Below are 20,005 nucleotides of genomic sequence, written 5' to 3' on the forward strand. Positions count from 1 at the left end.
CTGTAGAATGCGGAGACTGGGCTGGGCTGAGCTGCTCGAGAGCGACGGGACTTGCGTCAGCGGCCTTCCATTACGACCGTGCCTGCTGCGAGCTAGCCAACGACTCTCAACATCAGATTCGCCCCGGCGAGCGCTCCACACGATCTGAATCGCTATAGTCATGAATGTCGCTTGAGATACATCAGAGACCTTCCTCTTGCACCGTCCCGACATTGGTCTCTACATCCGTCTTCACCCTCCGCAGCTCGCACCATGGACTACAGCGCATCTATCCACGAAGTCGAGGATCCGACAGGAGCCTCGCCTTGGGGCAATTCGCCTACCGCATCGCCCCAGAATAATCGACCCGGGTTCGGGAATATTGACACCACCGGCGTCGAACCTCCGCCATTCCGCATCAACACACAAACCTCCAATGGGTTTTCGCAGGACCCGTCCTTGACCGAGGGGTTTCAACGCTCCGGCACGGAAACGAGCACCACCGGCACTGATGGTGACCGCGACGAGTCGGAATCGCAGAGCGTTGCAGTGGGCGGTGAGACGACCGGGTCGCTGTCTGAGCAGCCCTCGCGGGCTGGTGCGCCGGAGGGTGCAGGCCAGGGACAATATCAAGAGCAACATGGGCAGACTGAGGAGTCGCGACGCCCTCCGAAGCCACAGTACAAACTACAGGCCAAAGTCACGGGTCTCGAGCGCACCGGAAAGAAGGACCCTATCCTGCGATTCGACATACACGTATGGACCCAAGTGCCCCGACGTTGGTCCGCTGCTAATTGCTGATACAGACTAATTTGCCGCGATTCCGAACGACTCAGTATCGCGATGTACGACGACTTCATTCCGAGTTTGTGAAGCTAGGGGAGCATCTTGTTGGGGCCAATCCTGAAGCCCTCGTGCCCGCTGTACCTCCACCGGTCACGTCAGCTGGTGCAGGCACCGATGAGGACGAAACGCGAGTCAAAGCCCTGATGCAGAGATGGTTCAACTATGTCTGCAGCAGCGAGATACTGATGAAGGATGATGAGATGGTCCTTTTCGTGGAGAGCGACTTTGGCTACAGCCCTCTGGTTAAAATGAAGCAGCCAGCGACTGGCGTGCGTCGAAAGATTTTGAAGCAGTTTGCGCCGCCTCCCGATGATACCCCCGAACTTGCCGAAGCCCGACCGACGGTCAAGTTGTTCTACTTGGGGTCGATGGACGCCGGTCACAAAGTGGATAAGATGGTCAAGGCGAGACGCGGTAAGCAGCACTAGCCAAATGGCTGACCAGCGAAAGACTGACATGTAATGCAGGGCTCGGACTTACAGAATCGGAGTATGGTGTCAAGCTCGGGACCATGCATGTCCAAGAGCCGCACCCAGGACTGGCGAACGCGTACCGCAAACTCGGCAAGGTGGTCCAGACTATGGGCGACTACCACGCTGCACAGGCCACGGCCGAAGCTACGACCATTGGAGACCCCTTTCAGTACCACTCCCAGGATGCGTTTATTGTGAAGGAGACGTTGACCAACCGTCAAATCTTGATGCGGGAGTTTATTCAAGCTCAGGAGGCCACGCGCAGCAAACTCAATGCTGCTGATCGACTCAAAGCCCAGTCCAGTGTACGCCGGGAGAAGGTCGACGAGGCTATTGCTTCTCTGGATGAGGCTCGCAACAACGAGACTTATCTGTACAACAAGACCCACAACGTCACACAGAACCTCGTTCAAGAGCGCCGCAAGTGGTTCAGCCGCACCGCCACGGACATGCGCATGAGCATTCGCGAGTATGTGCTCCGAGAGATTGAGGCTGAGCGCCGAACGCTGGCTCTGCTCGAGAGCGTTCGACCCGACATCCGCGGCATTGATGCCTCTGGTGGCCTCAGCCGTCTGGGGCGAGAGGCGCACCCTGCAATACGCCGCTCGAGCTTGGCTGCGAGCCAGGGTCCAAAGGGTGACTCCTGGAGCGGCGTTCCCCGACGCTCTGATGCCAACAGCCGCACTGTCTCCAGCAGCATCATGGGCCAGCTGCCTGAGGAAGGCGATGGCGAAGAAGGCGCCGAAGTCAGCTCCAGCCGCCTGGGCTCCAGTGGACCTGTGGGACCCAAGGATGAAGACGACGACGATCGCGTGGACGCCAGGAACGCGGCTAGTCGGTTAGCCACGAGCACGTTCTGAGGAATGCAAGGCGTGCCGCTTTCTGGGGCGGAAGAGTAGCTCAGTACGTTGATCCCGTGTACCGAATTTCCTATGATAGCTATACCAATTCACGACATTCCTGTCTTGACTCATCTCGCACCAGTTGTGGCCTTTACGGACCTGTAGTCTTTATCTGAGGTCGGAAGGTGTCCGTTGCCGCCAAGCACTCACTTACTCTTGTGCTACATTGAGTACCCATTCGGTATTCAGAGGTCTGGTATCAGCGCCGTTCGTGTCCGTACTCCTGGGTACTGGCCAAGACCTTGTCATACAGGAGCTCCAGGATCTTTCCGATACGTATGTCTTTACCATGACGCATACGCTGCTTGAAGTGCCTTGTGGAACATGATGGACATCGTTTATCAAGATAGATAACCATGCCTCTGATGGCGCCCCGCGTCTCCATCGTCCCTCGCTGTCCTCTGTGGGGGAATATGTCCGCACTCGAAGCCTCGAACGCAAGCAAGTGGCTGAAGCTTCCATTGAGCCACACTGCGATGCCCGAGCTACATTCAAGGCACCCACGTTGATGATACGTATGATATTGAAACTTGGCCGTGTCGGCTGACCAAGAACATCAACTGCAACAGTACCTACTGTCCATACAAATGTCAATCGTACATTGCATCTTCTCCATTTCCTCCAATACCGGACCACCCTCCGTCAATGTTTAGTGCCACCAACGGCAGGCTCTGGACACCCTCAGGCCTCCATCAAGCCTGGGGCAACCACCTCCGGTTGTTTCCCTCCTTGGCATGTGAGAAGCTTATCGCAAGTCCACTACACCACTTCTCCGTAGTACAAGCACCGAGCAACGCGAGAGGCAAGCCATGATGGGGCTCCGGATTCGATCCCCAAACCGGGCAGAACAGGTGTGGTTCCCCCGCATGCCACCCATCACCTCCAGTGCTCCACGACGTGCATTCTGGAACCTGGACCGGACCAACAAGGGTACCCCTGTCGTACATATGTAGCCTAGCAGGGTGCGAGATGCGCGCCTTCGCGGCCGCAGAGCTGCAACCGTCTCTCTCTCTCTACGGATACATACCGTACATGTAGTGCATTGCAGTGCAGCATGAATTAGACTCTGGAGATAAGGACAGCCGTGCCGGCTCTGTGGACGACCACTTGCCACCGACAATGAGCGGTCAGAGAAGGAATATCATCAATGAATGAGGACGAAACGATAATCAAGCAAACAGCGCGCGTCAGACGGACGGACGCAAGTTGGTGCCCGCCAAAAGCGGACCACCTGCTTTGGGACGCTATCATGCTCGTCACATTTTCTCCTCCCTGTCACCATCGACAGACTGGTGACATAGGCAACGGGCTAATTCAACGAGCCTTTCGTGCGAAGGCTTCAACAGCTGTGCAACACGTCTCGTATGGCCGCGTCAGGTGGCACTTTCAACCGTTGAGCGCCGGCGATGGCGGCACAGAGCACGCTATCATGTCCCTTGCCCAGCTGCTGTTGTTGCTGTTGATCTCGCCGCATGTGCTCTTCGCGAAAAGATCTCACATACATGCAAGGATGGACCTCGCTCCTGCAGACCGCCATGCTTGCTGCGCCGGGCCGGTTTGCGAGACCTTGGTCTGGCCTGCCTAGTCGAGACAGCACGCACATCTTGGATTGTGCCAGTGGCCGAGCACGTTTTCGCATGGCTCGATATCGTTCTCGACGGGACCCCTACCAACAATTCGCGTCCACAAGGTAGCCCGCCTCCCACCCAATTTTGCCGGCGCGGTCTGCTGCATCATCCTCGTTCCCTGGTGTGCTTTCTCCAACAGATCACAGCCAATACTGGTGGAAAGGTGCTCTGAACCAGGTTCCGATTCGGTCAATCGTGGCCACATCCTCCGTCGGCAGGGTAAATGCATGCCCGGACAACGTCTATCGCAGTGCGCTGGATCGATGAAACTGCTGGTCGTAGCCCGTCCCCGAGATTGCGTTTTGTCATGGAAATGCAGAGACATGCTGCCAGTGGCCTTGGCCACGATAAGCGTGCGTTTCGTGACTGGGCCATGCTTGTGTTTGTGGCCTCGGTCCTCTCGCGAGATGCTTGCAGACCCCGGCGACGGTCTTTGCCTTCTTTGGAGCGGATGTCTTCTCCTTTGTCGTCCCTCCTTGTGCCATGACGGCATTATGCTCAGCAAGAGCCGACGAGGCAGACGGACCTCCGGCTCGCGTACTTATAGGGCCGTGCGAGAGCGTCTTCTATAACTCGCCCTCTTGCCAACATCCCGAAGACGGATGGACCAAACACCCTCACGTCGGCCAGCAAGATCCAGAACGACTAAATAGATACATTGCAAACTTACTCACGCCCCCAATCCAAGCTTCTGTACGCGCACAGTCAGTCAGAAAGCGCACCACACCTTGGCCAATCCCACTCACGACGTCCTCCCCAATAGGCAGTTGGCCAAGCATCCCACTCTCATCCCACGCTCTGCGCGTCATCCTCCAACAATTATGGCCCCAGCAGCCACTGGCGAAGACAACACCCCAATGCGGCTCTCATCGTATAATACCACTCCAGCGAAGTCTTCTTCTATTTATGCATCCGTACTGCACGGGCCGCGCGATCTTAGGCTCGTACGCTAGCCTCCCAACACGACGAGCCCCCACGTCGGGTCGCTATCCTTTCATGCTAATAAACTCCTAGGAGACGAAGACCATCGAGGCCCCCGGATCTGGCGAGCTCCAGATTGCAGTCAGAAAGACCGGCATTTGCGGATCCGATGTGTCCTACTATAAGAAGTTCGCCAACGGCGACCTATGTGCTTGCCATCCCCTGTCTCTTGGGCATGAGTCTGCCGGCGAAGTCGTCGCAATTGGGCCTCAAGTCGATGGCTTTCGGGTCGGAGATAGGGTGGCACTAGAGGTCGGCGTCGCTTGTGGGCAATGCGGCATCTGCCGCAAGGGACGTTACAACCTGTGCAAGAAGCTACGGTTCAGGAGCAGCGCCAAGAGCTACCCCCATTACCAGGGGACTCTGCAAGAGAGAATCAACCACCCGGCCGTCTGGTGTCACAAGTAAGTCATGTTGCTTTGAATCACTTTGAATCGGCCTGGGACTGACCTGTCCAGACTACCCGACCACATCTCGTATGATGCCGCTGCCCTCCTGGAGCCTCTTTCGGTAGCTATTCACGCCATGAATCGTGCGCAGCCCGTCCCTGGTTCGACGGCGCTGGTCATTGGCGCTGGCACGGTGGGCTTGCTTACAGCAGCCATGGCCCGTCAATCCGGCTGCACAGCAGTGACCATTACCGATATTGACGCTGGACGAGTCAACTACGCCATCTCAAAGGGCTTTGCCACCCACGGCTACGTGATCAATAGGAGTTTCGGCTCTGGCGCGTCGACGCCCGGGTCAGGCTCACTCACCCCGTCGAGCGTCTTTTCAACCGCGAGCCAGTTCGATGGCGCAAAGTCAGCCGCAGCCGAGATCTTTGCAGTCTCGCATCCACCGGATGAATTCATCCTCGACGAGGATGAGGATGGGTTCGACGTCACATTCGAATGCACCGGAAAGGAGGTGTCCATGCACACCAGTCTCTATGCCACGAAGCCGGGCGGTAAGGTGATTATGGTCGGCATGGGGACGCCAATCCAGACGCTGCCCCTTTCGGTGGCCCATCTCCGCGAAATTGACATTCTTGGCATCTTCCGGTACGCCAACACGTACGCGACTGGCATCCGTCTGCTCTGCTCACAGAAGAGAGGCGCTGCTGGGTCGTTTCCGAATCTCGATGACATGGTCACCCATCGCTTCAAAGGGCTGGATAAGGCACAAGGTGCCTTTGAGCTCGCGAGCCGAACGTCGGACGATGATGGAAACTTGGTGCTCAAGGTTGTCATCGAGGCATAACATAATGAATGGCTAGAGCCGTTAAGTCAAAAGGGTAGACTCGGCGGTGTTCTGCGCGTGTTTTTGGCGTTCGGGTCACGATCTGGTTGGGCTTCATGATTGTAGTAGATTCCACACCGTTGCGAGGACACGGTCTAGAAGACGGTGGTTATAATAATGCCGAGATGATATTGCCTCCTCATATGAGTCCGTAAAAGTGCCCCCCCAAACGCCCAGCTTATGTTGCAACTCAAACAAGTACCCATCATGATTTTCTCATGTCAACATATCCATGACGGAACTCATCCCCGCCGAGGGGTCATATCCATGCTGGTGGCTCCGAATCTTGCCCTGCTGCACGATACCAAATGTTTTGCCTACCTCGCGCGCCTTTTCAGTGCTCTGCATGATGGTATTGAGCAGTTGGACCAGCTGCACATCGTTTGTTTCTTGTAAAATCTCCTTGTCAAAGGCTTCCTTGTCCGAGGGAATGATCAAGTCGAGCCGCGACACCAATGCCTGGATCTGGCGCAGGACTGTGAGCGAGGGCACTGTGTTGTCTGAATCCATGTCTGCGTCCTCGTCGCCTGGGTTGCTATTGCCGTTCTTGAAAGCGGGCGGCAGACGCTCCAGGTATGCCGTCATGAGATCAATGCGCGACTGCAGCATCTTGATCGCGTTGGCCTTTGTTGTTAGTGCTGCCACCATCTCCTCTTCCTCCTTGTTCAATGTGTCTTCTGACGCCTGTGTCCCTTCCTCAGCCTGAATCTCGGGTTCCTCACTCTCTATGAGACGACGTTTCCCTTTGCCGTTGCTCTCCACCGACCGCGCGGGCTCTTTCTCTTTGCTTGTTACTGCAGAAGCATTTGCGCTCCCGGACGCGACGTAATTCATCCCAATCATCTCCGTCTCCTCCGTCTCGACTGAGTAGGGCAGTTCTCGGAACCGCAACTGCAGACCCGATTCCCCGTCATCCATGCGCTTGTCCTCGTCATTGGTCGGCTTGCCGCCCTCGACTTCGAGATTGGATTCGTAGATTGTGAGGGGTAGCTTGCCGCCCGCGGAATGATTGAGAACCTGATCAGGGTGGAAGGCGAGAAGGATGGCGGATTCATTGTAGTTGGCGAGGAAGAAGCGGTGGACGGGGAGTATGGACTCGTTGGGGCCAGAAGAGGGTAGTAAGGTGAACCAGCCCACGAGGTCGAGCTGCCGGTCTTTGTGTACGAGCTTCACTATCGTAAGCGGTTAGCGGCGCGCCTAAGGCAAGATGTCAGGGAAGTTGAGGTCTCACTCTGCTCTAGTCGTTTTGCGAACCAGCCTTCCGCTACGGTGTTGTTCCCCTCCTCCATCTTCACCTCGAAGGCGTGCTCAATGGTGATTTCACGGCCATTCTGTTGGCCAAGAACGCCACCTACTATGGGATGTGTCTTCCCCCGTAGTGTGTGTCGCGATATGTAGTCGGAAATCGTGAGGAGGACGAGCGGGTGGAGGATGACCTGGAGCTCCGAGCTACCGGCCTGTGAGACGAAGGGGTTGGCTCCCTGGCGAGGCACAGCGCCATGGGACGTCATCTTCGCTGCTCCGACGTAATTTTCTAGTGAGATATCATAAGTGGAGTGTCGTTGTATCAAACATGAAGATGACAGCTATGTCGAGGAAGGCGATTTGTTCGTGCGTTGGAGATGGATGATGACCATTTGGGGGCGCTCAGCTCAGGCTGCCCCGCGTGTGGAGCCTGCACACAGTGACCGTGACGATAGAGAGTGGAGAAGAAGACGCTAGGACCACATGAAAATGACTAATCAGTCAACAATGAGGCGCCCCTTTTTCTCTCCGGGCGTTTGCTCAATTTTAGGCATATCAAATCAAAATATTTAGACACATCATTTGTCACCTGCCTCAATGAATCGTTTTCTTCAGTGATCTAATTACCACCCAGTAAATGACGTACTTGGACCATGGGCGGTGAAGAGATGAAATCTTATTGGTGTCGATGGCCCCAAAACATCGGTCAATGCACTCTTCTCCAATCAATTATGGTTTCGTTGCCTGTCGAGGACAGCGCTTCTGGCAAACGATCCCTTTCTGTAGTGCTTGCATCACTCTGGAAGCATGCCGCCACTTTGTTCCTTTCAAGCAGACATGCAAGCCCCACTCGTTGAGCCGCATACATGAGGCCTGCCTTTGTCCGCTTCTGTTTGAACCATGAAGCTTCAGGCGAGCTTCAGGTACAGAGACGAAAATAAGGGGAGATGGGTCTCTACTTAAAATATGCTAGTGGTAGTTGTCTACGTATCCGCAAAGCCGCAATTTGCCTTCCAATATGAAGCAAGTTCCGTCGTCCCCCCTTCGCTCATCTTGTCAGAAATCCCTACCACTTCCCAAATCGCTCACTTCTGCATGGAAGATAATCCAAGCACCAGAAAATCCTCATCTAGACCCATTCATTCGCAAATATCTCATTCTTTCACGTCATGACTACCTTTGGCCTGGGTACTGAACGTAAACGGCAGATGAGCACCGACTCTGACACCAGCCAGCCTGACAACTCCAAGAAGCACAAGATGTCATCCGACCAGGAAGTAGCTGATTATGTTTCCTCTTCGTTCTATCAAAATGGAGGACCCTATGAACAAGTCTGGCAACAACACACAGGGGGCATCGCCTTCCGCGAGATCGGTTGGAACCGCCCGGCAGTGCGCATCATGTCTCCGCCTGTGTCGCCCTCAAAGCTATTGCCTTTGCCTTTGGCGACTGGCACCGAGGAACTGGATTTCTGTCGGATGTTCCATGAACAAACGACAGGTGCGGATTTCCTTCAACACGGGCCAGCATCTGATTCGCCGATGCCTGACGCCTTTGACCCAGCCTCATACTTTCATCATGGCCATCCTTCATTTGCAGATACAGCCTCCTCTGAGGCGCGCCAGATGATCACGCCAGAGCAAATCCGGACCGTGGACTACCCCAGGAAGTCTTCAACGACAATTCCAACAATGTACCACTCATTACCATACGTGCATTTCCCATGCAACTCCATGTCCGAAGCGTAAGTGTCCCCATCTTGATATATATTCTCTCGATCGCTGAACGCTGGATCCAGATATCCCCTATCGCAACCACCCCGACTCGATGAACACCACCATTCATACATATGGCCGTTTCTGGGAGAGCATGGCAACCATGCACCCGCGCATACGGCGGGAAGTACCGCTGCACGATCAATTTCCATGCAAATTGATGACTCGGAGAAAAGCTACGGCCCCTATTTTGGCTACTAGGCGTCTTGGATTGATCTACAAGGTTGTCAAGTTGAAAAGGGACAATTCAAGGGAGGGAAAAGGAAATATCTCGGTTGGCGTAGCAATTCCATCCATATGAATTGTACAATCCTCTGAAATATTGTCCATCTGCAATGAACAGCATTCTAGTGCTCACAGAAATTCCACGACGAATATGACAGCTGTCCGTTGACACCTTCCTGCAGCACTGTTCTCTCATCCATCAACTCTTCTCGAATGACCTTGGCCTCCTCCAGGCCCACTGGCATGACATCTTGGCTAAAGACCATATCGCGCACCTCCTGAGGCAGCTTTGATAATTGCGTGTCCTTGAGTTCAACCTGGCGCGCCCACCAATCTCGTTGCTGTGGCGGCACAATGGCGGTAGAGATGATGGGGATCTGTGGGTCGACCAGGAACAAGGCGAGGATCTTTCTGTGGCCCGGTCTGGTCTTGTCGACAAGCTCAAAGGGAGAGACGTGATGCTGGTACAAGTTGGGGAAGAATAGTGCTCGGTTCGGGCGTGTGAGCACGGAGCCAATGTTTTGGAGCAAGTCGCCCCGAGCATCGATAGCAAAGGCGCGCTCGATGTTGTGGTAATCACCTTGTTCGTGGCCCAGTTCCATCATGAGCCCTTCTTCATCGGCCATGGTACGGAAATCCAAGCGGCAGTCGGTAATGTTGTCGCTGTCGTAGTAGAAGAGGGCTGTCGCGCAAATGTGCTCGTTCAGCTGGCCCTCCGTATGCCACGTACCTCCCGGATACGATGGCGAGTCAGGAGTCAAGTGGATATTGGCGAGCTTGACAATGACTTGGATACGTGACTCGCCCTTCTCCCAAGTACCGTTTCGGAAGTCTTTGTCCACATCACCGTGGAAAAGATCTTCAAAGAATTTATCCTTGTTCACATCCTCAGAAGCCTTGAGATCGAAAGAGACTTTCTCCGGGTCCGGTTCCGGCAACCCCAGCGAGTGAGTGGAATTGTACCAGATTGTGTCTTTCCTCTCACGTTCGGAACCCTCATACCACACTTCCTCAGCTTCATATTCGGCTGTACGGGGGTTCTCCCCCTCTTCAAGCGGCCTATTGGAAGGTTGGCATATTCCAGGGCACAGTTCTTCCGTCGCACACTCTGGGAATACACGTGTGCAATCTATGCGCTTGTGCTCGTAGTTTTCAGGCCAGCGGTAACATAGATCCCATGCTGGAAGTGACTTTTCGATAAACTTTTCGATGACCGGGTACATCTCCGCGTGGTCAACAGGATGGAGGTTGTTGATGTAGCTCACGATTTCGGCCCTGCCGTTCTCAAGCTTGACATCACATGGCAGCCACTGGTATTTGAATGAGAAGAATGGATCCCCGATCCAACAAGAAGCCGGGACATTCTGCTCATTGTCGCCCGCAGGGTTTTCCGCAAGCTTGCCATCCTGCTGAGCGGCAATGACTTCGCCTGCGCCGCAGAAGTCCAATGCGTTCGCCAGATCGATGCGCTTGTCTTTCAAAACTCTTGTTTTGCCGTAGACCAAGGGGTACAGCGATGGATGTACCAGGTCGAGCACCTTGTTACCGCTTCGGGGATGCCAGTCCTTCTGGGCATCTGGGACATTTTCCAGTCGTGAAACAGCCGTTTTGAGGTCTTTTACCAAGTCCGGATCATCCTCGAGAATCTTGTCCGATTTGATCACGCAGAGAGAGTAGTCCAGGACTGGGACCAAGCCGGCTTCTTCATAAAAATCGGCCTTTCGCTGCAGCTCAACAATGACAGCATCCGCCATGTTTCGCGTGAACCCTTCAGGAGCAAGCTTTGAAGCCCAGTCGCCACTCTGGCCCAGCGCAATGACGTCCTTCTTCCATTTGTCTGTAATGGTAGAGTCGCGGACTTTGCGCCACCAATCAGGCTTGTTGGTGAGCTCCTCCATGACCTGCAGCATGGCGATCTCGCGATGAAGTAGGGTCCTTGCTTTCCACGAATAGCCATGGTCGTCACTCAGAAAGGGAAACCTCAACTCATAGTCGGGCATGAAGTTTACCGGCAGACCAAGGCCTGGGATCTGTGAGGAAGTCAGCATAGAAAAGACGCGTCGAGAAAGATGTGCTTTACCCTGAGGTGGTTATCAGAGGTAGACATGCGGTCCAAGTTTGGTGTGAAGGATTGCTCCAACTTTGACATCCAGCTCGTGAGGGCTATCATATGGTGTGACATGGTTCAATGTGCCTAAAACCCGGGTGCTGGGGGTTCATTTATAAGTGCAATGGAATGGATGCGTCTGAGCTGGGACAGGGAGGCCTGCCTCTAGGCAGCACAGACGATTGTGACTCCGACAAGAGGACAAACAGGGCACTGCTCTAACAGATTGTATTCAAAGTGGGATCGCAAATGCTGCCATGGTAGTAGAATGTGTCTGAGCTGAACGACGGTGGTCCAGGAGAAGGGGGAATCCACCTCCAGTCAATTAGGCAACAGCGAGTGGGGCAGCGCCGCAGCGGGCAGCTTCGTTAGCGATCATGACCTAATTAAAAGGTATGTGAACTAATTAGGCCGCCAACTCGCCATCCGGCGTGCCAAGGCTCAACACCAAAACCCCATAGGCTCCGCTTCCAGGTTCTACACGTATTTCTGCCTCAATCAAATATTCAGGAATGATCTGTGATATATTGCTACGGGTCTGAAAATCCTATGAGCTGACTACTCTCAAGTTACGTTGCGTTGCACTGAGAAGCAATCCTGCGACACCCCTTACACCTGGTCGCATTCCGTCAATTCCAAAGTACATCCATGCTGCCTCTTGCTGAACTGATTTCAAGGTTGCGGGATCTCGTAACGATAACGAGAGTCTGTATCCTAGTTTCAAAGTCTTGCATCAAATTCACGTCCCCGGCCTTCTTTGCCTGCCGATAGCGTTGCATAAGGATGGCGTGCTTCGCCTCGTACTCCTCCTTGAGGATCTTTCTGCGCGCTTCTGGGTCGCAGTCTGCGCAGGTATCATCAATGAACTTTTTCTCCATTTTTGGCTTGTCGCAGTCATTGAGGTTTGGCAGGAATAAGGTCCGATAAAATGTAGTGGCATGACCACAGGCCATCGTAGTCGTGACTCCTGTACACATCTTTCTGGGGCATAGATAGACGTCGATTCCGGGCGGAAGATTCTGATATTAGCTCGTCTTGGAAGAACAGACCAAAAGATTTACATTTTAGCTTTGATTACGCTGTATCACAAAGAGAATCAGCCCTCCTGCTTTGTATTTTGACTCAACGTTGTCGGTATCAGGGGACAAATCAAACAAGGAACTCCTAAACAAACCCAACGAACGCTCAAGACGATGTGCTCATCAGAACTAGTTGAAAACATCGATATAATTCCAATCACGGCGGGAAGTACCGCACCAAGCATCTGCGCTCAAACAAAGGGCAACTCCTTTGGCATGGAGTAAAAGTCGCAAGGTGCGAACCGCCACCAATCCTTGCGCGTGTTCATAAACAACCACCGCACTGCCACGTGGAGGACCCAAGGCATGGGTGGAAAGGTCTTGAACACACCTTGCTCAAATTTCTTGTCATGGAGCACCAAGGTCAGGGGGAAGATATCATTCTGTTTGTTCTCGTCAGCTCGCTCGTCCATCCGCGGCGGCAAGGGACAATTCACTCTGAGAGTAGAATCGGAGAATATAGCCTTTATCATCCCAGAGCTGATGTTCTCGAACCACTTCTTCCAGTCATGTTTGTCTTCGTAGTCTGCCAATCCGAGAAGGGTGTCAATCTCGTTGTCGAGGTGATCCCTGAGCACGGGCATAAAGGCATCCACGAGATTACGCAACTTGACCCCGTCCAGTTCCTCCACCTCGCGTTTGACCTTGTCGAGGTACTCGTTGAGTGCAGACAAGCCAGAGTGGAACTGCTCATGTTCACGGACATTGGCGGCCATCAGACCCGGAACTCCTGTCATCTGTTCGATCTGGGGGAAAATCGTGGACTCCTCCAATCCGTGGTGCTCATGGATCATGTCACCCCATTGTGCTGTAAAGTGCGCGAAATCAAGTTTGTCCTCTTTGGTGCCTTTGTCTGCCACGTTGACGGCCTGGTGGTAGATAGCATTGACACCGCGCAGGATGCAATTGTGGACAATTGTCATTTCGGCAGCCATAAATTTGGCGGCGCTCTGCGTCCCATCGGGCTACATGTTGCTTCAGTACACTGAGAAGGAATGCGCTCCGGCCTTGTCAGCTTACCTCTGGGCGACTCTTTTCCGCAGTGATGAGCTGGTACGGCCCGTCAGCCCAGACTTTGCGTGTGGCTTCGGTTGCCATGGTCGTCGCTAGATCTAGGAGAAGTCGAAAGAAGATGGAGACTGAGGTGATCTTGTCCCGGCGGGCTGGCTTTTTGTGCAAACTTGATATCTCAAGATGGCCAGCCCTCAAAATCTAACATCCTGCACCATCCTGTTTCCGTTGCTGATGTATAGGAATGCCGGTCATGTTTCTGCTTTCGGCGGCTTGTCGCGTGTCACTGCTTGATTGGTGCTGACGTGAGAAATGAGGTAATTGCCGATGCTGCGCCGCAGGAAACAGGTATCGTGAGATTGGATTGATGAAGAGCCCACGGTTTTGTGGATCTTGGCGAGCATGTTAGAAGCCCAAGAGGCTGAGATGCAAGGTGGGTGATCAACACAGATGAACCACATCGTTGTTAGCCCACGTTGAAACAGTCGTCTCTATACATGATCTCGTTAAAATGCATCGTCTCACGCCTCGCGTCGCTCTGCCCGCCCCATGTGTTGCAACATAGACGCCTGGATACCATGCAAGCTTGCCACTTGCGCCGTGGAAAGTCTGTCCTTTCCCGTTCCCTCTCCCTCATTCAATGACAGGCTTCCCGCTTAGGCATTCAAGAAACCCCACAAGATCCTCTTTCCTCACTTCGACGACACAATTGTCAAAACTGTCGATGCGTACTCGGGCACTCGTCTCTGCGACGACCTCTTGGAATGCTCGCCCGAAGTTGTTGCGACCAAATCCCTTCTTGATTTCGTTGCCATCCTCCTCCAAGTCCGAGTCATCTTCTGAATCCGTGTCAGAAGCCTCCGATTCGGTCTCCAAGTCCTCATCGTCGTTATCGTCCCCGGCTTGTTTCTTAGCTGCACGCTTTTCCGCCTTGACTTTCTCCTTGGCTTGTCGCGCTTCCTCCTTAACCTTGGCCTTTGCATCCCTTGCTTCCTTGCGCTTCTTAGACGCTTCTCGGTCCAGGAAGAGGTTATCAGGGCCGCCCCCACCACCCGTTCCCACGACTACATACGTCCCTCGCTTCTCATCCAAGCTCGCAACAACGAGTGGCGTTCCTCGACCGCCGTGCGATAGCTTCCCGTGAATTTCTCGTTCCTGCTCAGCCAATGCCTCGCCAATCCATAGCGACAATTTGGTCAAGGCTGCGGGGTGGTTGAACAAGGAAACGTCCGGGCCATCTTTTACCACGCACATTCGGAATGCTCTCAGGGGCTTGATCTGCTTTTTGTTGATGAGTGACGTGCCTGTACGGTAGATTGCACGGTGGAGGTGTTGAGCAGTGGGTAGACCAGCCTTGAGCGCATCAATGCTGGAGGTCGTTAGCGTCTGAGTATCCAGAGATGCGGGATGACTCACTCCTCCAAGGCATCGTACGCTTCCCAGAAGCGACTGATCCACTCGTCACCCTGCGAGGTGTAGTCAAAGCCCTCCTCATTGTCTCGATCCCTGTGGCTGGACGTTACGATAGCCTCTGCTCCAGTAGCATGTTTGCCGACTTCAAGTAATGCGCCGATTACCACGCCCACATCCTCTGCACTCAAGGTCGCACGCCAGCCCCAGCTTCTTACAAAACCCCAGCCATCCTTGGCGCCTCCTCGATCACTACCATCTGTGCCAACAGAGGGTACCATCTCATCGAGATTGTATAGAACGCCGTATTCGAGCAACTTGGCTCGTAGCTCCTTCTTCAGCACCAGGTCCATGTGGGTGTAGCTTTGCTTGCACTGAGCAAGGCTGACACCCATCTTAGCTAGAAGCTTGTGCAAGCGCTTGATGCCTTTTTCGCTCCACGTCTTTAGTCTGGAGAACAGATACGGGGAGTGTAGCATGCTGTCGTAAAGGCTCCAATGGCGAATGAGGAGAAACCGCGGCTCGGGTGATAGCCTAATGCTCGTGTCTTCTGGGCTCTTGGCGGTTGTGGGAATGACACCAGTGTTCTCTGAAGCCACACGTCCATTGGTGATCTCTGGAGGGTTGAGTCGCCGCACTTCATCGCGCAGAAGCTGGCGAATCCGAGCCCCGCGCACACCCATCCATCCACTAGGCCTGTTCTTGTTCGTGGCATGGACAGGTGCTGCCACTCCGGCTGAAGATCGACCATAGAGCTCCATGGACGTCACGCCCACAATGGCAAGCCATAAAAGATCGTTGTCCTCTCGTCCAAGCTCTGAGGCGAGAGAATACAGCATCGACGAAAGCGGCTCCGAGTATGAAGAACCCGCCGAGTAGTATCGAGCGATAATTGCTTGATTTTCTCGGCGCATGCGTAGCAAGCGTCGTCGCAGAGCCCCGGCTGAAGATGCAGGACCAGACTGCGCTCCTGATGGTGGCTCGACGGGATCGCTGGAGAGCCCAGCATTGGGCTCCCGCAATGACAGTAGCCCTCTGTGCTGAGGACGCCGCGGTGAGTCTGCGATGGGGCTTGACTAGTGGGTGTTAGGTTTTATCATTGTTTACGGCATGGCTGACATACCATATTACTCCTGCGTCTTTGCGCCGGTCTATCATCATCATCGTCAGACAAGCCATCGTCGTGACTATCTGACCAACTCTTCCGCTTCTGCCCAGCCCGGGTGGCTTCTTGCACCTCATCGTCGACATCCCCGGCACCGTCTTCAGCGTCATCTTCGGAGTCAAGGCTGTCGCCGTCGTCGTCGATATCAGGCATGTCCAATAGTGCTTTATACGCATTGCGTTCGGCCTCGAGGTCGTCCTCAATGTCGCCATCGTCAAAGACGACTATCCCACCTCTCCCGGGCTTATAAGACCTTCCAATCTTACCTCCATCTACTCCAGCAGGTATTCGAGACTGATATGAACTCGACGGCTCGGCGGCGACCTCTAGCGGGAAGCCACCAAAGACGTTGCCCAGATTCCAAGGCCTTCGTGCGTCGATAACCCAGACCTCGACCCCGCTGTACGGACTATCATCGCCTTCAGTTTCGAGTCCAAGCACCTCACCGAGATCAACCATTCCTCCCACCCCCAGGCAGACGACAAGGCCGCCGCTGCCGCCCTGGGACTCCATCATTGGGGCCACCAAGTCTTGTCCAGCTTGTGCCAACCCGCTGAGTCCCACCACCGGGTGAATCTTGTGCGGAATGTAGTCATGTTTCAGGAGTCTCGTGAGAATTCGACAAGCGCAGAGAGCGTCGGGATCGAGCGTGACGAGTATGAGTACCGGTGGGGAGAGGGGATGGCGCGTTTTCTGAAGGTGGATGTAGAGCTTGGATATGAGAGAACGTGGGAGATACATGGCTAGAAGCCTCTGATTACGCGTGGTTCGAGCCCAGGCACCTGATGCATGAGCGGAGGACGAGTGCAGTTTCGGAGGCTGTTGGAAAGCGATGCGGGCGGGACGCGTTAGATCGCGTCGCAGGGTCGCAAATCGACGGGAGCTAAAGTCGTATCCCAACGTCAACGCTTAGATATGCGGAATATTTATAGTGCAAATACAGTCCGAAAAGATGCAAGATGAAGCAGGCTGTGTTGAAGAAGTAGGCCGATGACAAGGCGGATCGTGGACGCAGTTTATGTGACTTGATATGGTAGGACCTGTCTAATTAGGTCCGGTAGTGTCTCGAGAGTCGAGACGCGCCGCGGGTTGCTCTTGCGAGACGCGCCTGCCCTAGACAGTTTCCCGATTGGGAAAGGACATTTAAATGCCCTCACAACGTCATGCACTGGCGTAACTCAACTTTCAGGGCACTGGAAAAATCCAAAGACTTCAAGTTCTGCTATTCGAAATTTATCTCTGCGTGACGCATGTGCTTTGCTCAAGGAGCATCAAGATCTACATCGCCTTTCCTGAGCAGAGAGCTTCATGATGCAGCGACGCGAGTACGGATGGCAACCCCCACTTGAGGACAAAAAGGCTGTTGTTCGACGATTGCGGCTAGTCATGAATGCACTGCAGACAGTAATTACATTATCGTCGCAGCCGCTGATTGAGAAGGTACGCAAGGCATGATACATGCAAGCCTGAGTATTCAGTATGGCAATGGCCATATCGCAATACTTTCATCACTAGCTACACCTCTTTGGCTGTCTGCTTAGCTTGCTCAAGCCGACGGTGGCTGGCTTCTCGGCCTGAAGTCTTCTGGTTGTTGGTTGCATCGTAGCTCGCACTAAGACCCACTTGGACACCATCACACCCGTACCCGAGTCCAATGATGGACACCAGAAGACGTGGAAGAGTCGAAGCTGAGTGTGATGTGCGGCCATGCGCCCAGTCGCCTGGATCCCTCCCTCTTCCCCGACATATCACATATCTCCACCAGGAAACTCTAATTCTACATCCATCTGTCTGCCGGCACAGATTGTACGTCGAATTCTTGCACTTGTGCTAAAATACGCCCGCGAGACACGGGTACGAGTCAACTACCATGCTTTTGGCGTCTCGGCATATCCCCTGTGAGGAAGCATAAAATGTGACTGCTTGCCTTCTCAAAATTCACAACTACAGCCCAGCTGCGTCTCCATATAGGCCTTTTGTCAACATCGTTGTTGAAAGCCATGGCCTCATCGCAGGGCTCGTTGGACGCAGATATGGCGGATCCCATTTACACTTCAACCTCGGATTACGAAGAGGAGAATGAGCTTTCCCAGTTCACCTCGCTCACGTCCACAAGACAGTTCTTCAAGTTTGAGCAAGGAAGGTCAGTACACGGCGGGTCTTGTGAACTATTCCGGGGGCTAATCATGGAAGAGGCGATACCAGGCGCTTCTGCATGATCGCTATGGACTACCAAATGACGACATAGAACATATGCGCGAAGGCATCAAGCACCAGTTTCACATCGACTATATCCTGAACGGCAACCTCCATACGTCGCCCCTCGGGAACCCCCCTCAGAAAATTGTCGACCTGGGCACAGGCGCCGGTTTCTGGGCTCTGGATGGTATGATTCCCTCAACCAGACGCATCTGCGCCATCACCTACCAACCCAGACTGAACGTGATACAGTGGCCGAAAAGTACCCTAGTGCCCATGTAATAGGCGTCGATCTGGCTCCCACGCAGCCGCTTTGGACGCCGCCAAACCTCCAATTCTGCGTTGAGGACCTCGAAGACGAGCAGCGACCATGGGCGAACATACACAGAAACGCAGACCTATTCTTCATCAGATCTCTACTACAGACAGTCCGGTGTCCCCAGTTGATAGTAGCCCGGGCACTCCAGTAGGTTCTCTCCGCGCATTACCCAATGCCATCGTCAATTCGTCATCTAACAAACTTACCAGGAATTTGCGACCAGGCGGATGGATTGAGTGCCATGAAGTGATCTCCGAAGCTTTCTCCAAGGATGGTACCGTGGGGCCAGACCATCCGATGAACAGATTTTTCGCCCTTTTGGCGAGACCTTTTGCAGATAAATTCGGATGGAAGCTCGACACGAGCCGCAACATTCCCCAGTTACTTAAGGATGCAGGGTTCGTCAATATCCAACTTCGCCAAAGGGAAGTACCCTTTGGGCGCTGGCCAAACGATAAGCGATTACGCGAGATGGGCATGTTCAACCAAGTCATTGCCCAGGACATGGCCGTCACACTCCTCAACCGTCATGCCATGCTGAGCATATCTGAAGAGGAAGCCACCGCCTTGGGCCAAGATTTGTCAGATGCGGCCAATGACCCAGCTATACATGCCTTCCTTGGGGGCGTCAGTGTATGGGCGCAGAAGCCTGGCTGAGATGCAAGCCGCCTGCCTACCTCGATCGACGACGTCGGCTCCCCATTCCGGGAGCCATGACGGTCAACTTAACCAAGATGACAAATGTCGAACGAGTACGCGTGCAGACACAGTACACCCGGATAAATGCACGTACTGGCCCAACAATGGGGCCCGAGAAGCCACGACCTCGGGCCAGAAGCGCAAGTCTTGCGTTCACAAAGGCCGGTGAACCGGCGAACTGGCTCCCCGAATGGTCGTGTGCCACACCTTGAATACAGCTACAAGGGTATGACCAACGCCCTGCTGCAGTATCTGCAATCCAGGGCACCGACATCGGGCGGTGCCACACAATGACCCCTTCTTCGGTCCCGAAAACAGATTTTCCATACACAATCGCTGTTCCAAGGCGGCTTTTTCGCTTCCAAGCTCTAGAGAGGCATTATTTTAAGGACGTGCCAGCAGCGCTCATCACCCATCGACGCCCACGTTAAAAGGCACTAGAAGCACAACAATCATGTCTGCCACTGGCTCTCTGCCACTGGCTCTCTTCAAGGCGGTTTTCGAATACTCGCTGCGAAGAATCAAGAGCCTGAAGGTGAAATGGACCATGATAGTATATACAAGTATATATGCAACAACTCCCTCGTATATATTTAGAACATGAAACTCGAGATCCAACGTGTACTTGCTCCGAGAATCTCGCTGCTGCGACACATTGAAAGTCTTCCTCGCGGGTTGTCA

The 20,005-nt window shown here is 53.9% G+C and overlaps 6 protein-coding genes across 6 annotated transcripts; 3 read left to right on the plus strand and 3 right to left on the minus strand.

Moving 5' to 3' along the window:
• Positions 1-252: 252 nt before the first annotated feature.
• J7T54_002348 (Vacuolar protein sorting-associated protein-like protein) lies at positions 253-2,158 on the plus strand (the record flags this gene model as incomplete). The annotated part of the gene is made up of 3 exons (XM_051505518.1): positions 253-735; positions 786-1,239; positions 1,293-2,158. 3 exons carry the CDS (start codon positions 253-255, stop codon positions 2,156-2,158), a joined length of 1,803 nt encoding a protein of 600 aa, XP_051362967.1.
• A 2,527-nt stretch (positions 2,159-4,685) lies between these two features.
• J7T54_002349 (Sorbitol dehydrogenase-like protein) lies at positions 4,686-6,051 on the plus strand (the record flags this gene model as incomplete). The annotated part of the gene is made up of 3 exons (XM_051505519.1): positions 4,686-4,772; positions 4,843-5,213; positions 5,268-6,051. 3 exons carry the CDS (start codon positions 4,686-4,688, stop codon positions 6,049-6,051), a joined length of 1,242 nt encoding a protein of 413 aa, XP_051362968.1.
• Positions 6,052-6,306: 255 nt separating this feature from the next.
• J7T54_002350 (uncharacterized protein) lies at positions 6,307-7,601 on the minus strand (the record flags this gene model as incomplete). The annotated part of the gene is made up of 2 exons (XM_051505520.1): positions 6,307-7,262; positions 7,322-7,601. 2 exons carry the CDS (start codon positions 7,599-7,601, stop codon positions 6,307-6,309), a joined length of 1,236 nt encoding a protein of 411 aa, XP_051362969.1.
• A 1,856-nt stretch (positions 7,602-9,457) lies between these two features.
• J7T54_002351 (uncharacterized protein) lies at positions 9,458-11,505 on the minus strand (the record flags this gene model as incomplete). Its single annotated transcript, XM_051505521.1, has 2 exons — positions 9,458-11,365; positions 11,416-11,505. 2 exons carry the CDS (start codon positions 11,503-11,505, stop codon positions 9,458-9,460), a joined length of 1,998 nt encoding a protein of 665 aa, XP_051362970.1.
• A 1,207-nt stretch (positions 11,506-12,712) lies between these two features.
• Positions 12,713-16,848, minus strand: J7T54_002352 (Cell division control protein-like protein; the record flags this gene model as incomplete). The annotated part of the gene is made up of 5 exons (XM_051505522.1): positions 12,713-13,486; positions 13,542-13,684; positions 14,273-14,901; positions 14,949-16,018; positions 16,066-16,848. The coding sequence occupies 5 exons, from the start codon at positions 16,846-16,848 to the stop codon at positions 12,713-12,715; spliced, it is 3,399 nt and encodes a 1,132-aa protein (XP_051362971.1).
• A 1,259-nt stretch (positions 16,849-18,107) lies between these two features.
• On the plus strand, positions 18,108-19,282 carry J7T54_002353 (uncharacterized protein; the record flags this gene model as incomplete). The annotated part of the gene is made up of 3 exons (XM_051505523.1): positions 18,108-18,250; positions 18,303-18,493; positions 18,963-19,282. The coding sequence occupies 3 exons, from the start codon at positions 18,108-18,110 to the stop codon at positions 19,280-19,282; spliced, it is 654 nt and encodes a 217-aa protein (XP_051362972.1).
• Positions 19,283-20,005: the final 723 nt, after the last annotated feature.

This window comes from Emericellopsis cladophorae (genome assembly GCF_022114955.1).
Source record: "Emericellopsis cladophorae strain MUM 19.33 chromosome Unknown NODE_15_length_399893_cov_118_242817, whole genome shotgun sequence".
Taxonomy (NCBI): domain Eukaryota; kingdom Fungi; phylum Ascomycota; class Sordariomycetes; order Hypocreales; family Bionectriaceae; genus Emericellopsis; species Emericellopsis cladophorae.